This window comes from Podarcis muralis, chromosome 13 (assembly GCF_964188315.1).
Source record: "Podarcis muralis chromosome 13, rPodMur119.hap1.1, whole genome shotgun sequence".
Lineage (NCBI taxonomy): Eukaryota > Metazoa > Chordata > Lepidosauria > Squamata > Lacertidae > Podarcis > Podarcis muralis.
Genome location: NC_135667.1, coordinates 23,556,397 through 23,576,001, shown reverse-complemented (window position 1 = coordinate 23,576,001; position 19,605 = coordinate 23,556,397). Strand labels below are relative to the sequence as shown.

General features: G+C 46.0%; 2 protein-coding genes across 5 annotated transcripts in view; both read left to right on the top strand.

The window, feature by feature from the left end:
• Positions 1–4,522: 4,522 nt before the first annotated feature.
• SULT2A1 (sulfotransferase family 2A member 1) lies at positions 4,523–12,895 on the top strand. Of its 2 annotated transcripts, none has more exons than XM_077917205.1 (7): positions 4,523–5,361; positions 6,580–6,718; positions 7,519–7,727; positions 8,314–8,440; positions 9,247–9,341; positions 10,708–10,998; positions 11,695–11,828. In XM_077917205.1, exons 2-6 carry the CDS (start codon positions 6,583–6,585, stop codon positions 10,966–10,968), a joined length of 828 nt encoding a protein of 275 aa, XP_077773331.1. In that variant the 5' UTR covers positions 4,523–5,361; positions 6,580–6,582; the 3' UTR covers positions 10,969–10,998; positions 11,695–11,828. The 2 variants fall into 2 exon arrangements, with proteins under 2 accessions (XP_077773331.1, XP_028558286.2); XM_028702453.2 differs by having other exon boundaries at positions 4,537–5,361; positions 10,708–10,888; positions 11,695–12,895.
• A 2,012-nt stretch (positions 12,896–14,907) lies between these two features.
• ARHGEF40 (Rho guanine nucleotide exchange factor 40) overlaps positions 14,908–19,605 on the top strand; it is a 39,317-nt gene continuing 34,619 nt past the window's right edge. For all 3 annotated transcript variants that reach the window (XR_013390392.1, XM_028702429.2, XM_077917190.1), the window contains exon 1: positions 14,908–15,011. Coding sequence is in view for 2 of the 3 variants with exons in the window: in XM_028702429.2 (XP_028558262.2) it covers positions 15,009–15,011 (3 nt within the window). In the remaining variant the exon portion in view is untranslated. The remainder of the gene's footprint in view (positions 15,012–19,605) is intronic.

Below are 19,605 nucleotides of genomic sequence, written 5' to 3'. Positions count from 1 at the left end.
TATTTTCTTTATGTCTTGTGATTTCCACATGCATGTAGATTATTTGTGGGATGAAAAAATTCCTGTGCTCTATGGGGTAACCAAATTGAGAAGATCAGTGGATCTCACATCCATGAACTGGAGGTTGTCTGTTCACCATACTCTCGCACATGAGATTCAGATGGTGTTAATTATGTGTGTGGTCTAAAACCACTGAGCCTCTTGGGCTTGCCGATCAGAAGGCCGGCGGTTCGAATCCCCACAACGGGGTGAGTTCCCTTGCTTTGTCCCAGCTCCTGCCAACTAGCAGTTTGAAAGCATGCCAGTGCAAGTAGATAAATAGGTACCACTGTGGCGGGAAGGCAAACAACATTTCTGTGCGCTCTGGCTTACGTCACGGTGTTGCGTTATGCCAGAAGCTGTTTAGTCATGCTGGCCACATGACCTGGAATAATAATAATAATAATAATAATAATAATAATAATAATAATTTATTTGTACCCCGCCCATCTGGCTGGGTTTCCCAGCCACTCTGGGCGGCTTCCATAGAAACCAAAAAACACGAAAATATCATTCATTAAAAACTTCCCTGAAAGCTGAAAAGCTGTCTGTGGACAAATGCCGGCTCCGTCGGCCTGAAAGCCAGATGAGTGCTGCAACCTCATAGTCGCCTTTGACTGTACTTAACCGCCCAGGGGTCCTTTACCTTTACCTTAGTTTAACATATACTTAGAATTTAAATTAGCATCTCTCAGTAGGTTGCATTCAGACACAATGACAATCCATCATGTGAGGGTGTGCTTTCCCTTCCCCTTCTTTTGCACACAAGGGAAAAGAGATTAGGAGGTTTTATTTTGCAACAGAACATAGTTTGGGTTCCGGATTTGAGGGCAATATGGTTTGCACAAATCAGTAGTTTGGTGCGTTTAGAATCTAACCGAATCAGCAGACTAGAAGCAGAAGCTAATCTCAACACCCACAAGGGGATGATGAAGAGAAGGAACAGCACACATCTTTTTATGTCGAACTCTGAATCGAACCATTGCCTCTGTTATCCTTACATGCCAGTATTATCTCCATACTGCAGACACAGGGGCTGAGGCTGAAAGTGTGGTGGATTGCCAGAGACAAGTGGGTTCATAACAGAGGCAGGGTTTGAACCCCTGCCTTGACCATTAGCCTCTACTTCTGTGTATGTGTGTGTGTGTGTGTGTAAGCATGTAAAACTCCCTGTGGCTTCGGGGTGATTTTTAAGGGTAACCCTTTTGGTGTTTTAGAAACCCATCACCACCAGGCATGGATTCTGATATTGTGGCCTGATTAACAGACCTGGACACCAATAAGCTTAATGTGACCTGCCACAAAGTTTTCATTTGGTGGTTGTTGCTGGCTGCCATCTTGAATCTTGACTAGAACCTCACTGCTCCATCTTTTACAGTGATTTGAATTCAAAACCTAAAAATCCATAAAATCCAAACCTCTTGAACAGCCTAACAAGAATACTCTATCTGCCCATAACAATGTTAATTTAATAAGTTGCTGAGATGCCTTTTTTAAAGGTGATGTTATGAAAGCAATTCGGACCTCAGAGCCCAGAATGAGAGATATCAACAAGTTTGGTCTCAGTTTTATGACACTCTTAATGTGCCCTGGAGACACCTCATCAGTTGTGGAGAGAGAGAATTGACCAAGGCTTAAGTACCTTCCTCTCGGATACATTTGAAATTAGCTGTTAAAACCACATTTAAACCAAACAATGAAAATAGGCCAGTCATTCTTGTAGAAACAAATTGATCTCTGACTTTGACTTTCCAAGCTATTCTTTAAGCTCTACAGTTCACCACAGATCCTGCATGTTCAGGGCTCTTCCACTAGAGGGCATGGAGGAGTAAGAGACTAGGCTCCCTTTGCCAAATTCAGATTTCACCCCCAACTAAAAAACTGGGTGGGAGTCCAGAGGTAACAGAGGACACCTGTGCAGAGAAGCAAGGAAGGGAAGGGTCCTGCCTTGGTGCAAACAGGTGTTATGGTTGAAAGTTACCTCAGAAAAGGTGGAGACTCCATAATCTGGGAAACTATTGTGGATCTTTCCCCAATTATATAGTTTTATGATTTTTGTCAGTAAGGCCTGTAAGAAAAGAGTTGCAGGGTTGAGTGTTTCTGTTCAGGATACTCTATTCTCTCTCATTTTCCAGTCCACCCCTTCACAATGGAGAACATTTTTTGGCCACAGTGCACAAAGTCTTCATTGCACACCCCTCTTTTTTTGTTGATGGGGAGAAAGGTTTTGAAACTTTTCTGTACTTCTGCAAACCTTCTGCCATTAACTTGGGGTTGTCATATTTCAGAAAATGAAAATCGGGACACAAAAGTTGCTATTTTTGGCAATGTTGAGCTTTTTTCAGTTTTGCCCAAAGTTGTTGAGGTTTTTTTCCCACACACACAAACGCACCCCCCCCCCCGGCTATTTTTAAGGGAAATTGGCAAAGACAACACTACCGATACGGATTGCCATACTTCCAGATTTTATGCCCAGGTACTGCTTTTGACTGCAGTATTCTGGGTATGTCTGGGAAATTCCAGACTTAGGTCAACCCTAATTAACTTTTCTGAGTGTATAGTGCCCTTTTGACTACATAAGCAACAACACAGCCTGAACGTCAAAAGTATCTTATTCACACATTCACACACATACTGGCGTATGCTGAAAAAATGGCTATTCTCATGAGGCATAAAAATCAGAAACGCCACCCCCAGGCTAGCCCCCATTTATGTGACATGTAAAAAGTGTTGTAAACAAAGCCCATCTCATGGAAGCTAGCTGGTATCACCTATTCTGGACACAGTCCTATAAAACCTGGCAATTCTGATATGTAAAGCATATCTTTACATATCTGCATTAGGTATATATATTACAAATTAACTCAGTTGGTAAAGCATGAGACTCAGTCTCAAGGTCAATGGTTTGAGTCCCCCGTTGAGCAGAAAGTTTCCTGTATTGCAGCAGGTTGGACTCGATCCTTGCAGTCCCTTCCAACTCTACAATTCTATGATGAAGTAACATCAATAATAATAAAATAGCATCAAAACAACATGTGCCAAAACATGACAAAATTGGACAGGGCAGGCGGGGGAGAGATACAATAAAGAGTCAGAGAAACAATATAAAAATACAGTCTATTTATTCCATACATGATATTTTTCAATATAATGGTGTCTATCAAGGGCCTTAAGACTGCAATTTTGTAGTCGCTTGCTGGGCAGGAAATCCCATTGTGCATAACAGGTTTTAGTTTCAAGTACTTGAACTGTAAGGCCACGTTCCTATACCCACCAACATAAAATAAGGCCCTTTGAATTCCATGGGACTTGCATGTATTGGTCTAGGATTTTATTGCAAAGTGTATCAACCATCCAGTTTATAAAATACAACGTCTTTCCCTTGGGAAGTTGGCTCACTGACATTTCAAACCATTTTCTTCCTCATCAAGATCCCACTTTACACACAAACATGTAGCCTGTTAGATGGGGAAAAGAAAAAATTACATCATCAAGGGAAACCCCTTTAGAACATGTAACAACGTCTCTCTCTCTCTCTCTCTCTCTCTCTCTCTCTCTCTCTCTCTCTCTCTCTCTCTCGCCTCTGTAATGCACGCAGTAACTAACTCCCAAGGGCAAAGCATTTCACAGCCAAGCTGAAAATATCTACTTTCTTAAAATACATATTCTGTCGGATGAGAACCTACTATCAAGGCTGCCTCTTGCATAATCACAGTCATTATTCAGTCTGGCAATTCATTACCAAAGTGGATACTTCAGCTTGGCTGAGGAAGAATAAGGATACGTATGTCATAAATACACTGAGAAAATACGATATAAGGTTCTAACCTTCAGAGATGTAATGTATTATTCTGCACTCTGCACTTTCCTGAGGGCTGAGGAGTGCTGGGGTACTGCCACTGGGTCCCCCCTTTTTTGAATGAAACATTCCTTGGGGATTTAAGATGTCTGCAATATTCAACTTATTGATATATGTAGAAGTACATGGAAGCAAAGAGGCATACCTGAAGCACAGAGGGGTCTGAAAAGAGGGTGCTGGCGAGCTCCCAAAGATACAGTTTCAGCTCCAGCTAGAAACTTGAAACTCTTGAACCCGTGGCCCTGAGCTGAAGAGTCCCATGCTCTACCAACTGAGCCATCCATGTATGTACATGCAGTACCCAAGCAGTTGCATCTAGCCACTGTTTCTGGACCCAGAGAGAGTGATGCTACATCAGAGACATTGTGGTGAATTAAAATGTCGGCTGGAATTAACTGCTCAGAGCACCAGGCTGAATCTTCTTTTTTAAAAAAAGCAAGCAGGGTTCAGGGCAGGTGGGACTTGCAAGGATGTTGAGGCCTGGCTGCTGCCCAGGGATGCCGGGTTGAGCTTGCATCTTCCAAACTGCCAACTGTGGTCTCTCCCCCTCGCTCCCCCCTCATGCCAGCTTTGCTTGTGGATAAAACATCCACAACCATAAAGATTAAGGGCTTGGGGGGGGTCATATTTAAGCAGATTCCATGCCAGTGGTGAGTGGTCAATTACAACGAATGGGGCACTGCTTCACCAAGCTCAGTGCGCCCTCAGCCAACCACCAGCTTGCCTGTCATCTTGCAACCAGTCTGGGGGGTAGCGTTGCCTATCAGCTTCCTGCTCCTTAGCCCCCTCCACCACCTGTGGGTCTGCCTGCCTTCTGCTCCAGCGGTCCCAATGGGCCTCGGCCACCAGTACTTTCATGCAAATAAGCATGCTTTGTGTTTCTTTCCAATTTTTCGCTCCATCGACGGAGATGGGCTAAGCTTATCCATTGAATTAGCAACTCGGTTTGTAGCAAAAGCAAGGGGGGAAATACTTTAGGAAGATGCAGAAATCTTCATCTTTTGAATTCAAGTGGACAAGGAAAGGCTGAGGAGGGGGTGTCAGGTGATGGAGTTAACAACAACAAGCATTCCAGCCGCAGCGAGTGGGACAAAGCAACGCTCACAGCAGCAAGGCCTGCTTATGAATGAGACTCACAACATCTGATTCACATTATTTCCACCCATGCACATTTCTTTTTTGTTTAAAGCCAGGGTCAGTGAGGGCTTTATAGACTGTGCGGGACATTCTGTTAATGATTTGCCTTTGGGTCGCTGCTGCTGAGGCACATGAGAAGATTAATAAAGACCTTCTGAAGAAGAAGCAGGCAGGCTGAGCTTGGGGCAAGCAGGTGGGAGATTTAGCTGCCCGCTACTCTTTGGCAGTAGACGTTACCACGTTATCCCACCCATCCCTGCATTTTTGCTGCAGTCTCCTGGAACTTCTCCTGCTCCCCGCACATCCAAGGAAGCCATATTACACAGGTGAGTAAGCAGATTTAGATGAAATTGTGTGTATGTGTGTTCCTGCAAATGCGACATCAAGCTTACTATCTCAAGAAGGTTGCTATGCTCCACCTCCTGCCGGGCATTGGCTGGTTTGCCCGTGGCCCTTACAGTTTCTACATGCCGTGGGGCAAAGAGGGCTTGTGTATCAGTACTTCACAGCACACAGAAACAGCATTAAAGCAGGGCTCACACAAGGAAATACCTACTATTGGGTCCCGTTCAGCAGTCTGGTTCCTGGTTCCATATAGGCCCTAGTTCACATTCCCAGATATGAGGGGCAAAGAGCCATCTGGCTCATTCAGGAATATTCCAGGCCTGCTTCCTGATTGTCACCTCTTATTAAAACAACAACAACCAGACCTTTATTATTTTTATTTTTATTTTTACTTTTGGAGAGAGAAGGAACAGTGTGAGACAATATTGTTGTTGCTAACAGAAAACACCAACACCTGCAAAAATATAGAAAAAGAAGGAGGTGCATAATTTGAGTTGCTCCCCAAATCACGACGATCACCTCACTGAACCATCATTGTGCAGCAGCTAGGAATACTAATGCCTGGCTTTAGCTTGTGCACCAAAGGTAGCCATGCCCTTGTAACCTCCAAGTTTGAGTACTATGATCTGTCCTTCAAGTTAGTTCAGGAATTGCAACTAGTGCCATGGTCAGGATGCTTATGGGAGTGGCAGGCTGGGTATAAATCCCATTTTAAAGCAGCTTCCCTGGTTACCAGTTGTTTTCTAGGCCTAATTCAAGGTGCTTACAGTTACAGTCCTGGACAGTGTGGGGCCCAAAGATATAAGAGAATGTCTTCTTCGAATATGGATCTATGGATGAGGTTTGCTGGTTGCCCCACACAGGAATGAAGTATGTAGTGCTGGGGCCTATGAAGAACTTGTTCAATGGCAGCTCCACATCTATGGAAAGCTCTCCTCACTGAGGTGCACCTAGCTTGGCTCAAGGGTTTTCATGACTGGCCACAGCTTAGTGGAGCAAGGAGACTTTTATGGCTGACCTCCCTGCAGTTCCCTCCATTGGTCAGGGCACAGTGATGGCAAACCTCCATTCAAAACCATTGTGTGCTTGGATCCTGACACCTGAACACACTCTACAGTAGACCCACCTTACTACATCAAGAAACCACAGTTTCACTGGTGCTTTGTCCCCATGTTGAACTTTCTTTTTTTGCTCCATAGGAGATGGCTGTCCAGTATGTCCATTATAAGGGGATAAAATTCCCCCCAGGATATAACTCTGTGGAGAACCTTTGCTTTGCTGAGAATGAGTTTGAAGTGCGAGATGACGACATCTTCAATGTGACTTACCCCAAGTCTGGTAGGAGTGGGATTCCTGCTCAGCAATCGGGTGGGGAATGGGATTTCAAAACAGAAAGACATTCTACATTTGTATAGAATCACAGAATGCAGAGCCCTGCCCATTATGTTTGGACCTACTATGAATTCAGGCCAGCTTTGTCCTAAACAAATTATTACAATGCCATCTTTTCTCGTGCACTTGCAAAAATGTAGCTGTTTTTATGTGCTTCTGTAACTTTCTTCCCACCCCTGGAAACATTTGTAGTTGTTTAGTTTTTAGGCGGGGGAATTAAAGGACAACATAACTGAATCTGGAAACTGGATAATTAAGACGATGGCCTTAACATTCCTTAGAAAGACTTAAGGTTTTAAATTCTGTAATAGCAGCCTTAAACACCAAATTTCAAAAAATAAACATGGGATTGCTCAAAATCCCAAATCAAACTTGCTTGGTTCAGAACTGATTGAGATTCAAATGTTGCTTGAATTTGAATGTTTGGGAAATGTTATTAAGGATGTAATCCTCTATCCACTTTCCTGTGAGTAAACCCCATTGAACTCAAAGGGATGCACTTATGAGTTGGCATGTACAGGAAGGTTTGCACTGCATATTTTGAAATCAAAGCCTGGTTTTCCTCTTCACCACTCCCACTCCCAAATTTTGAACCAGATTTAGATGTAGGAATTGTGATGGTTTTGGGCCAGCCACTGTTAGAAAATGATGGTGTGCTTGGCTTAAAGTAAAATGAATTTGTGGGTACCGACAAAATAACAATCCTCGTTAAACCTGTGGATTTCTTTTTTTTTTCCTTCGTCAAGGAACAGTGTGGATGATTGAGATCCTCAGCTTGATCCTCAATGGAGGTAATCCAAGCTGGAATCAATCTGTGCTTAATTCCTGTCGTGCCCCCTGGTTCACCACCCAGCTAGGCCTGGAGGCAGCGCATCTCCTCCCACCCCCACGGCTGCTCACCTGTCACCTCCCCATTCATATCTTCCCCAAAGCCTTCTTCAGCTCCAAAGCTAAGGTGAGTAAATGGTGAGGAGCTGAATATGGAGTTGGCTGGGGTCCTGTCAAAGAGCCTAGGGGCACTGCCATGGTGATTGCTTGTGCGTGAAGGGAAGGACATCTTTGAAAGTGGAAAATAACATTTGTAGTATTGTGGGTCCAGCCCATTCAGCATGAAAAACTCCATGTTGGGTGTGCAGCTTATTTACAGGGGTGGGGGAAAGTTTTGTCATTAAAGTTGTGGTTATAACTCCAGGCCCGACTTCTTTTTTGCTTCAAGTACCTTAAGCTATTTTCATTGCAAGGACTCGAAAACCAAAATTATAACTACATAGTATAGTTAGTTAAAGTGATCAGTGTTGGTGTTGCCATATTCACCAATGAACCATATTCCAGGTCTCGTCTGTACCTGCCCTTAGCACCTCACTGTTACCACGCTGAATGGCAAAAGCCATTTTTCACCGCAGAGGTTCAGCCTTGGATCATGCAAAGTTCCAAATTTTACAGCATAAAGCCCAGATGGTTTCCTTGTAGTCACCCTAAGACAGTGTTCACCCACTGATAATGCCCCACCTCCACCAATTAACAAAAGTTTTCTCCCTTAGGTGGTGTACACATTGCGGGACCCCAGGGATGTACTTGTTTCTTACTATCATTTCTCCAAGATGTGTGTCCCCTTTGAGAACCCCGAATCCTTCAACCACTTCCTGGAGAGTTTCCTGAGTGGGGATGGTGAGTTGGATTGAGGGTGGGTGGCCGGAGGAGGAGGAAGAAGGGACATTTGGGTGCCCTTGGTGGGTGTCCTTGGGACATTTGGGTGTCCTTGGTGGAAATCCAGTTCATGCACCCAGCAGTTCATTGCCACAAGATGCAATGAGGGTCCACTCGCTCAGGTGGCTTTCAAAATAACAGCTGAGACTAATTTATAGGGCATGGTTTATCTATAGGTTTTGAGCTGTGGCAGCCACAAGGGAAACTCCTTATGCCTATGGCCCTCCAGATATTGTTGGACACCCACACCATATATTTAAAGCACTTTTGCATTAACAGTCATGCCTTCCCCCAATGAATCAAATCAAATCCTGTTGTGTGGTTGCTTACCTGCATAACTCTATCTGTATGTGCAGAGACGTGCCTTTTCGGACCCTTGGATGCATGTGTGGCAGTCAGGGTCAGGACCAGCAAGGTGCAGTGACATTGGGGCCAGGCCAGCAGGCTTGGTCCCATTCCCCCTTCTGTGCATTATCTTTACTCATGGAGAGAACATAGGAAGCTTCCTTATTCTGCGCCAGACCATTGGTCTACCTAGCCCAGTACTGGTCTACAATGACTGGCAGTGGCTCTCCAGGGATTCAGACAAGGGAAATTCCCAGTCCTACCTGAAGATGCCAGAGATTGAACCTGGCACCTTCTGCCTGCAAAGCAGATGCTCTACCAGTGAGCTACATCCCTTCCTTGTAAAAAAAAGGGGGTTTCTGTAAAAAGTAATTCCACCACCCATCGCTGATGTCTCTATCTCCGTGTATTCCTTGGTGCAGTACCTTTTGGATCGTGGTTTGACCACATCACAGGTTGGATGAAGCTGAAAGGCAAAAGCAACCTCCTTTTCATCAGCTACGAGGAGCTGAAGCAGGTGAGAGCATGGGGCAGATCCCACCCTTTCCAAGGTTTCTGTAAAGCATCCTCCCCATTGGTAGAAAAATGAATGCAAACCTATTCCATGCGTTCTTCATTGGTAAGACAAATGAGACAATGTTTTAGCAACATGAAAAACAGGGTTGAATTCAACACTACACACATGTAGTTCTACCCGCACAGCAGCGCTTCCTGTTCTTCTCCTTGTACCTCACCCCTAATCTGTTCCAGAGGGTCCCCCAACTTAATGGAGCAGATTTTGAGGTTGCAATGGGGAGCAGGGGGCTGCAAGAGAGTGGAGGGGGAGATTCTACTGTCCAAATGGAAGTTTATAGACCAAGCAGAATGGTCGTGCTGGTAGGGTTGCCCTTCAGACACAAAAGTAGTTTCTGAGCTATTTTTAAGGAAATTTGCCAAAATCTACACTTCCGACATGGGTTACAATGCGTCTGGATTTTCTTGGACATTTCAGCAATTTGCGCCTGGACACTGTTTCCGACATCCAAATCCTGACTATGTCTGGCAAATTCCGGACGTATGGCAGCCCTAGGTGTTGAATGCATCCCAGAATTCAAAAATGTCTGCTAGGTGATGGAGGGGAAAGACAATTTACACAGGAACCTCCCATACACCAAGCCAGATCATCGCTCCATCTAGCTCAGTCTACTGCACTGCCCCCCAGGTTTCAAACAAGAGCCTTTCCCAGCCCAACCTAGTGATGCCAGGGACCTTTTCTGAGCAAAGCATGTGCTCTTCCAGTTGCCCTATGTCGCCTCCCATTTTTATTTCATTCATCCCACGAGTCACAACCTGTATTCCTTTTCCATTGTTATCAGTTCTTAAACTGCATCCTAAACATCACTTAAGCTGCAGTCATGGACACACTTTCCTTGGAGCAAGTCCCCAGAGTAGACATGTACAGGATCGTGTTGTTCTTTATTTAAAGCGCTACCTCCTACTCATTTCCCCCGAGGTTGTTGCATTGGATATTGCAGTATCATAAACAGGCAGACACCATTATTAATATATGGTGAAACCTCTAGAAGCTGTCTCTAGTCTTTCGTCTTGGCTGTGATTATGTCTCAAGTTTTGTGCAAAAATTAGAACCCAGGGCATGATAACAGAGGGGTTTGGGGTTAACTGGGAAACTGATTCTCTGGCTGTGCTCAGGATAAATAGGGCTTTGTATATTCTGCAGTTTTCTGACATGATGCAGGATGAGTGCACCATGAGCATCTCAGATTTCATTAAAACACACACTTCAGGATACAAAACCTTAAGACTGAAATTAGGTATCAAAGAACATAGGTCTTACGGTACTTTTTCTGCTGCCTAGAACACTAGTCCCCTCTGTATCTGTTCAGGACCTGTTTGGTATTGTGGAACGCCTCTGCCATTTCCTAGGGAAGGAGCTTGATGAGGCAGCGATTACATCAGTGGTGGAGAACACTTCCTTCGAAGCCATGAGGAGGAATGACATGTGCAACTCAACAATGCTTCCCAAGGAATTTATGGACCAAGAGAAAGGGACCTTCCTGAGGAAGGGTGAGGCTTGCTCCAGTAGCTTTTTCTGTAGTTTCATAGGAGATGGGGAAGAAGGGGGATGGCAGACAGATCACGGATAAAGGAACAATCCAGCCACAGTGCCAACAAAGGTGAGAGAATTTGGGTGGCACCACCAGTGACCTTGCACAATCAAATATGGCTGGGGCGAAGATGGAGTGAGGACAGGAGTGGGATGTGTGTGTGGTGACACAGCAGAATCTGGTGACACAGCAGAATCCTCTCCATGTCAGCAAGACCAGAGACGCGCCACCCAAAAACCATTTATATTAATCAGTGCTGAGGCCCATAGCCCTAAATTAAAAACCAGGCGATAATTAGCATGCATTAGTGCAACAGTAGAGCATTAGGTTGTTAATGGGGTGGGAGAGAGCAATGTAGTATCTTCGCCATTGCCTAAGAGGCAGGCAGTGACAAAATAGAAGGGGGAAGTTAAGCAACTTGAGAAGATCTTGGCTGGCTGGCCATAACAGAGAGTCTAAATAAGTCTTCTGGCACACCAGCACCATGGGAGAGAGAGAGAGATCGAGATCTGAAGGCTTCTACTTTGACCTCTGACCTCCTGACTCTGCCTTTGCACCGGTCACTTTTCCCTTTGCTGGAAGTGTCCTGCACAATTTCATTGGCAATTACAGGCACCCTTTGATCTAGTAGCACTGGCTTTTACAATGCTTATTTTCTCTGGCGGGCAGAGGAGCTGACTTGCAAAGTGCTGGGAAGCTCAGCTCCAGAGATGTTTAATCAAAGGTAGTTTGAATTTAATTGTTGCCCGTGTCCTCATTTTCTAGGCATCTGCGGAGACTGGAAAACTCACTTCACGGTGGCACAGTCTGAATACTTTGACAAGGTTTACCAGGAGAAGATGGAGGGCCTGAAAGGAATATTCCCTTGGGAACACACTAGGCAGGAGAACCACTTGGGAAAAGGCCTTAATTTCTGAACTGAAAGATGCCGCAGCCTAAGCTTGTCTGTCTGTTACCAAGAAAGCCCTTCCTTAATCCTAAACCCTAAATTAGAGGCCCTTTTTTTGTAGGGGAAATGTATGTGCTCAGAGCTATTCATAACATTTTTTATAACTTCACATGCTTCAGGGTGCTGGATGTGAACACATGTTATGCTTCAAGGCACAGAGTGGCACATGATGTATCATGTGAAGGCATCTACTGCAGTCATCTGGCTGAAGCTGGGCTGCATTGGAATTAGCAGGGGGAAACTGACGGAGGCTGCCTTAAGTTGCACAGAAGAAAACAAGGATCTAATCATGTTTCTTTTTCAAAAGAAATATTATTAAGGCAAGCAAACAATTTTAAAATAATAATAATAATCAGTGTGTTTTTTTCTAAAAAAATGTTTAGGGGTACAGTGGTACCTCAGGTTACATACGCTTCAGGTTACAGACTCTGCTAACCGAGAAATAGTGCTTCAAGTTAAGAACTTTGCTTCAGGATGAGAACAGAAATTGTGCTCCGGCAGCACGGTGGCAGCAGGAGGCCCCATTAGCTAAAGTGGTGCTTCAGGTTAAGAACAGTTTCAGGTTAAGAACGAACCTCCAGAACAAATTAAATACTTAACCTGAGGTACCACTCAAGAAAATCACCATTTTATAGTCAAATAGGGAAAAAATAAATACAGTAAATGCACAAAAGTACAAAGATTCACAAAATGTTTAGGGGTATGTGTCCCCCAGCGTCCCCCCAGAACAAAGCACTGATAATAATAATTATAACAACAACCAGTTTTACAGACAACCACAACAGAGATCATATTTTAGAATCAACAGTGTGGATTTCAGAAAGTTATTATTCTAGAACGTTTGTGGGAAACGGCTTCCGTACCCCATAAAATAAACTTGAGGGAAGGATGGGTGGCAAAGGCAGAGAGGCCTGCAAAAGCATGTGTTTGGGGGGCAGCATTTTGATTTGAGCTAATCAGATGCCTTTCCTAACTAAACAGTTTTTAAAAATAAATAAATAAATACGGATTAAATTTGTTCTTTTGGCTGCAAATCTGGAACCTGATCAAAGTGAAGTCACTTGACTCCCACTCCTTCTCTACTGTCAGCTTTTCTGGGTATAGGCATCTCCATCCTGCCTTGTCCTCCTTTGCTTTCAGGCTTATTAGCTCTGCTCAGTCGAAAAGCCTGGAAAGTGTGTGTGTTTAAAGTTTTTCCTGGAATTTAAACTTGTTCTGAAAGGGAAACCTAGAAGAAAGTAGCCCCTCCCCCTAGCTGGCATATGAAATACTGCTGATACAATGTCAGTCTGTTATGCGTGCGTTTGTGTGTGGCCCAGCTCCTATAAACTGGGGGGGTGGAGGGGGGGGATACAAAAACCCGCTTGGAACTCACATTCTTGGAATCTCACATCCCAAAAGTATGAGGGTTGGTTGCGGTTACGCACTGGCAAGGAAACCATACGGTATACTCATAAGTGGCATGGCTCAAAAGTATAAAATTGGTGCAGGAGAAGAACCCCACCCCCTCCCTTGCACACAAACACACACACACAATTTCCAATCCATTCTAATAGGTGTATTCACATTGCGGGATTCCTCAGAGTGCCACATGCTGAGAGACTGCCCTCCTGCCATACTCAAGAGCTTTATAGCGGCATCTGGCTTGTTAGTAGGTTTTAGTGGACTGTTGTTTAGATGCAGCACGGTTCTTTAGATGTTATTGGTGTGAGAGAGAATTTTGAATGTGGAACTAGTAGATAGTAGTTTTTTTGGATTAATTAATGTTATGTTGTTGGGTACATAAGGACCCATCCGTATGCCTGTAGGTCTCCATCAAAATGATTCTGTTTTTGTGGTTTGCGGCTCATAGCCCAAAGACAACGTCTCATTTCTGAACCGGAGAGGTGCTGGGGCTAAACTCTGCCTGGGAATTGCACCCCTGGAAGCCCCAAAGTGTGCGTGCTGGCTGTGGCACTCTGCATGCGGTCAATAGCCATTCTCTTCTATAGCAACCTGCTTAGACTCTGACATTTCTATTGTCCCAAGGCAAGGGCAGCGAATCTCTTGGACTATAACCCAGGTCACTGGGCATGCTGGCTTGGGCTGGTGGGAACTGGACTCCAGCAACATCTGGAGGGCCACAGGTTCCCCGCCCTTGTTTATGGCCAAGCATCTGGTTTAAGTTAAGCCAAACAAGCAGTTCCTGAATTGGGGGGAGAGAGAGAGAGAGAGAGAGAGAGAGAGAGAGAGAGAGAGAGAGAGAGAGAGAAGGCTCTTAATGAAATCCATAAGGTCCATGTGACTTCTCCCAATTTTCCACAAATCATGATCCCGCCCAGCCTTCTAAAAACAGTAGCTACGTGGGGGACAACAGCACATAAACTAAGGATCCCTCTATCTCCGCTGTGGTCCAAGCACTACCCTGCCAGCTCGCATTTCTCAAACTGTCTCAGCATCATTTGCTTAAATCATTTTTTTCCAGAGGATCCTCTGTGTGTGTGTGCGTGTGTGCAAGCAAGAAAAGCCTTGGCTTAAAAGCCAAATCTGCCCGGGGAGTGCGAACCCTTTTACCGGGCAGCCTCGTGGTCTAATGAGCCTCCTCCTCCCCTGCGTTAAACACAAGCGCGCTCTGCACACGCTCAAAAGCAGCCTCGCCTCTCGATTCGCAGACGTTCCGACATCGTCGGCCGAGCCCGGCCGCTGCAAAGCGGGCTGGAGGGACTGAGCTGCCTGGAGCTGCAAGTCGAGATCATCCGGCTGGGGGAACTTGTGGCTCGGCTCTCAAGGGCACTCGTAGGCGGAGAGCGGAGAGCGGAGGCGTCGGCCGAGCCTGGTCCCCCTCCGTCCCTCCCCTCCCCTCCCCTCGCCTGCATGCCTCCCCTCCCCTTCCCCTCCCCGCTCACTCGGCGCTGCCGCAGTCGCGCCTCCACGTGCCCTTGGCCGGGCTCCGGCGGGGACTGCAGCTGCAGGCAGCCGTGGCGTCGGGGGCCGGGATTTCTGCCAGGGGGTGGCTCCAGGCTGGGCTAGAGCCGGCCAAGGCGGGGGGCGGGGGCGCAGCGCGGAGTTCGGAGGCGGCAGCGACAGAAGCAGCCGCCTCAGCAATAGATCAGGCGAGCCCGTCCCGTCGGTGAGCCCGCCTGTCTGCGCCATGGTGAGCCGCTGTGCGCTCTGCTGGGGGGCGGCGGGTGGGGGTCCGGGCTGGGCAGGTAATGTGGCCTCCGGGGGTAGGTGGGTGGGTTGCTAAGGGCAGTGGGGAGGTGGGCCACGTCGAGAGAGGTATTCTAACCTGACCGCCCCCTCCCTTTAAGGAAGTGCACTAACAGCGGGAATGAGGTGCCGGGCATCAGAGAGGGCATTGCGATACTGGAGGGAGCGACGGTGATGGGGATCAGGGTGGCTCGCCGCTGGAGGGAGCCCACAGCACTGGGAGGGGGGGCAGGCGGGGGGCGGGGCAAGAGTTACTGTCAGGGGTGTAACTGGGGCTTGCAGCCGAATCGCAACCGTGTTTACTCGGGAGTAAGTACTACTGGCCAACCTCGCTGTGCGCACGCAGGACATCTAAGCCTGCTCTTTAATTCCGAGTAGTTAAAAGAGATGGTGTGTCTCTTCCTCAACCGCGCCTCGCCTCCTGAATGCTTCATGCCTGCTGATGTGAGGGATCCCAGCCTAAGATTTGTGATTCTGGGTCGGGGACTCCGGTACTATGGTGGTGGTGGTTACTGATTTCTGGCCGTGCAGTAAGAGAGTGTGGTTTTCAGCACCTGGCAGGAGTCTCTCTTTCCAAGGGATGCTCAGACAGAGAGTTTCCTTTGACGTTTCCTGCATCTGTAATTCGAACTAGAATCTACACTAACCAGAACACTCCTTTTGGTTTAGAATTGTGTGTCTTCATTCTGCTTTCTAGTCTACTCTTCTATCCTGCCTCCCTCCCTCCCTCATTAACAACACTCTCAAATGTTCTTGGACAAAAAAGGCATTGATAGAGTATATTATTGGGTGTGGGGGGGGGAACCTTACATTTTGGAGCGGGGATTAAGAGCAGCATAGCTAGCTGAAAGTTGGCTCTGAAGGAGACACCTGATCTCATTGCTTGTGTGGACCGGGCATTTGTTCTAGCTGGGCTCAGGTTGGTTGCTCCAAGCTGGAGGTGGTGGCAAGATACCTTTTCTTCCGGATTTAAACAAAGTCCTACGATCTGTGTGGGAGGTCAGCAAAGGGGAACATATTTTAGTATCTTATTGCATGGCTGTCATTTATAGATCCAAAGAAACCCCAGAAAAGGTTGACCTGGTTCCTGGCTCCGTTGAAAAAGAGCAATCTTTGGTGTGCACACACATGCAAAGAATTTTGAGAGTCAAACTGCACATGATCTGCGAATGCTTGCCGCAAAACCACAGTAGGTGGTTCTTCAAAGGAAAAATGGCTAGATTGATACTTTTTAAGGCATTTGTTTGCTGCCTTATAACTTTGCTTGCCATTTTCCCATTGCAACTCTATTCCCCCACCCCAAAACACAAACACATTCTAGTTGCTACTCTTCCTCCTCCTCAGCTCCTAGGTATGGTTTTAAATAGGAGGAACACATTTGGAAACCTGTGGAGCAAGGAAGGAATAAGACTGTGGCTTGGGCAGAGGTAACTGCCACTGAAAAGTGCCAAATAACCCCTTCCCTCCTTATTATCTCCCTCCCAGAACTGCTTGTCTTTAGAAGCAGCAGCTTTTATTTCACAAGTTTATATGTAATTTGACTTTGGTGGGCCTTGCCCTCTTTTTTTGCTTTTGCAAGTTGACAGTGTGGCAGAGGGTCTGTCCCATAACCCCCATAATGGCTGTGTGGTCTAGGGGAGTACCAGTCAGGACACCGACTGGTGTGCTTCATGCGCCTCCTCTCAGTGCTCAGGGTTAAAAACAAAAGGCACCAGAGCTTTAATCCTGAAAGCGTAAACTGGAAGCCCCCTCTTTGTCAGGTGGGACCGTACAACACATGCTTCGCAAAGAAGAAACCCCAAGTTCAGTCTGTGGCATCTTCAGATAAAAAGGACCAGGCAGCTGATAGGCCTATGCAAATTGTCTAACATTTTCTTGAGCAGATGGTCATTTTCATTATTGTTCTGTACCACTTACAGTGTTGGTTTTTTTTTTTTAATGTTTTTATAATGTTGTACACCATCCTCCTGACCTCCTATGAGAGGGCAGTGTAGAAATACTTCTGTGAATAGGTGGGTAGCAGGTGATGGGAAGAATGTTTGCCACAAACCAGAGCATTTTTCTACCTGAGGCAGAACAGGAAACAGAGTCCCTCCCACAAGCCACGGTGCATAGGGCCCCTAGGAGTATGTAATAAATAAGCAAAATAAAATAAAGAAGAGTTTTCTGCTCTTTCAGGCAAACGAGACCAGTTGCCTCCACCCTGACTCATGGTGGAGCCGGCCTTCTGCTGAAACCGCTCAGTGCTACTCAAAGGAAACATCTCTGGGCTGGATGGGCAAATGAGCTAGCTTGGCACAAGGCAGACTACTGTAATCCCAGGTGTGTGAGGGCTAGAATTCATTGTGAAGTCTTCTCCGAAAGGGAAAGGCACTGCACTTATTCTGCAGGGTGGCTCGTAGGTAATTTTTTCAGCTTCTTATTTTCTCCATGGAAACCATTCCCCTGGTACACAAATGTCTGCAGAAACACAATCATGGCAGTCAGTGGTGCCCAGCAGCGATTTCTTAGATCAAGGTGGCGTTTTCTAAATGATGTGATTTCCCCCCTCCCTCCACACATTCAAAAAGTGGGTATCAACTGTGTTTTTAAATAGAAAGTTATCAGTTCTTGATGTATTTCGATCTAAGACTCTCTTCTCTGGGGAATACCAGTAAAAAGGTAAAGGTAAAGGGACCCCTGACAATTAAGTCTAGTCACTAACGGCTCTGGTGTTGTGGCATAACCACTAAACACAGGCACAGCTCTGCAATGGTAATATTTACAAAAAAAATTAAAGAGAGAAGAAAGTCAGTATATAAAATCATATCATAAATATTGCTAATATTAACATCTGTCATAAAAGTGATTTTAAAAAATAAGTATACTTGCTTGAAAAGAATAGGTGCACTAATGTGTGCCACATAAGTAGGGACAACGATGATAAGTAATGAGTTTAAACATTTTCCTACATTCTCTATTTTAAAAGCCATACAAAAACTAGTCCTCAGCATTCCGGCTAGGAAGAAGCAGAATTTAACACTGGCATTTAATTTTATTAATGCAGGGGGTGCCAACATGGAGCCTTCCAGAGATGATGCTGAACTGCAGTTCCCATCATCCTTGGCTGTTGGCCATGCTGGCTGAGCCTGATGGGAGCTGGAGCCCAACGAGATCTGAAGAGCATTATATTGGCTCCTGTGGACCTAAAGAGATAAAGAACAGCCTGTAACATCCTAGTCATACATGGAACCACTTCTTTAGACTTTCTATAACTTCCCTGATCATAAAAAATTGCTGCTGAATTATATATGGACTGAGTTCCTGGCTTACACCGTATATTGCTGGGCAGGCCATCCCAAGGCATTCTGCTACCTGAGGGGGAGCAGTCCCCCCAGGTGCTGAGTACCTAAAGCCAGCCAAGTTATTTTAGCACCCAAGGCAGAAAATTCCATGAGCACCTCTCTGCTGCTGTTCCATCACACTGTAATAATAGATTAGATAAGTAGCAATTTGCTGACATTCCATGACACCCAAAATCAACTGCCTGAGGGGGCTGCCTCATTGCCTAATGGTAGGGCTGGCCGTACCTGACGCTAGTAAGAGAGAAGACTTGGTCACTTTTAGAAATGGAGGCAGTTCATACTCTGAGCAGTGAATCCCTTTGAGCAATCCTTGAAAGTTTACTTTGACCCATTGAAAACCACCGCTGTAGAATTAGATGAAAGACGGAGATCTGCCTCTGGTGTTTGATTGAGACGATGGTTTTTCCACCAATGCTAAGACATAATTTGTGCAATTACTGAGTGCTGTGTGCGTGCATGCATGCATGCATGTGTGAACTTGCTCCAAAACAGGGCATAATCTGACCAGGGTACAACCCCTGTGAAATGTTGCATGGTGTCAGTGGCGTAGCATGGGTTGTCAGCACCCGGTGCAAGGCAAGTAATTTGCGCCCCTAACCCGTGGATTTGCGCCCCCTAACCCGTGGATTTGCACCCCCTAACCTGTGGATTTGCCCTAACCCCAGATGTTGCGCCCGGTGCGGCCGGCCCCCCCTGCACCCCCCACGCTACGCCACTGCATGGTGTCCAAGAGACCATGTTGTGCACTAAGCGCTCCTCAGTTCCAGTCTGGAATTCTCTAGGTGATCTTAGGTAAGCTGCTCTCTCTTGGCCTCACCTGTAATATGGGGATAATAACTCACGGAGTTTTCCCTAAGGACTGGTGATGTTGAGTATGTGAAGCTTCTGGAGTCTGCTAAAAACACTATATGAATGCTAAATCTGATGATGACCTAGTGCAGAATGTATTTCCTTGCCGGAAGGGCTGTAGCATAGTGGCCGAACATCTGCTTTGCTTGGGAAAGGTTCCAGGTTCAATTCCTGGTATCTCTAGGTAGGGCTGGGAGAGAATGCTGTCTGAAATCCTGGAGGGCCACTGATGGTCAGTGTAGACAACCCTGAGATGGAGCGACCAATCGTCTGCGTTCAGGGTAAGGCGCCCTTTCCACTGAGTAATCCTAACTAGGTTGCTGTACACTGATTACATTAATCTTA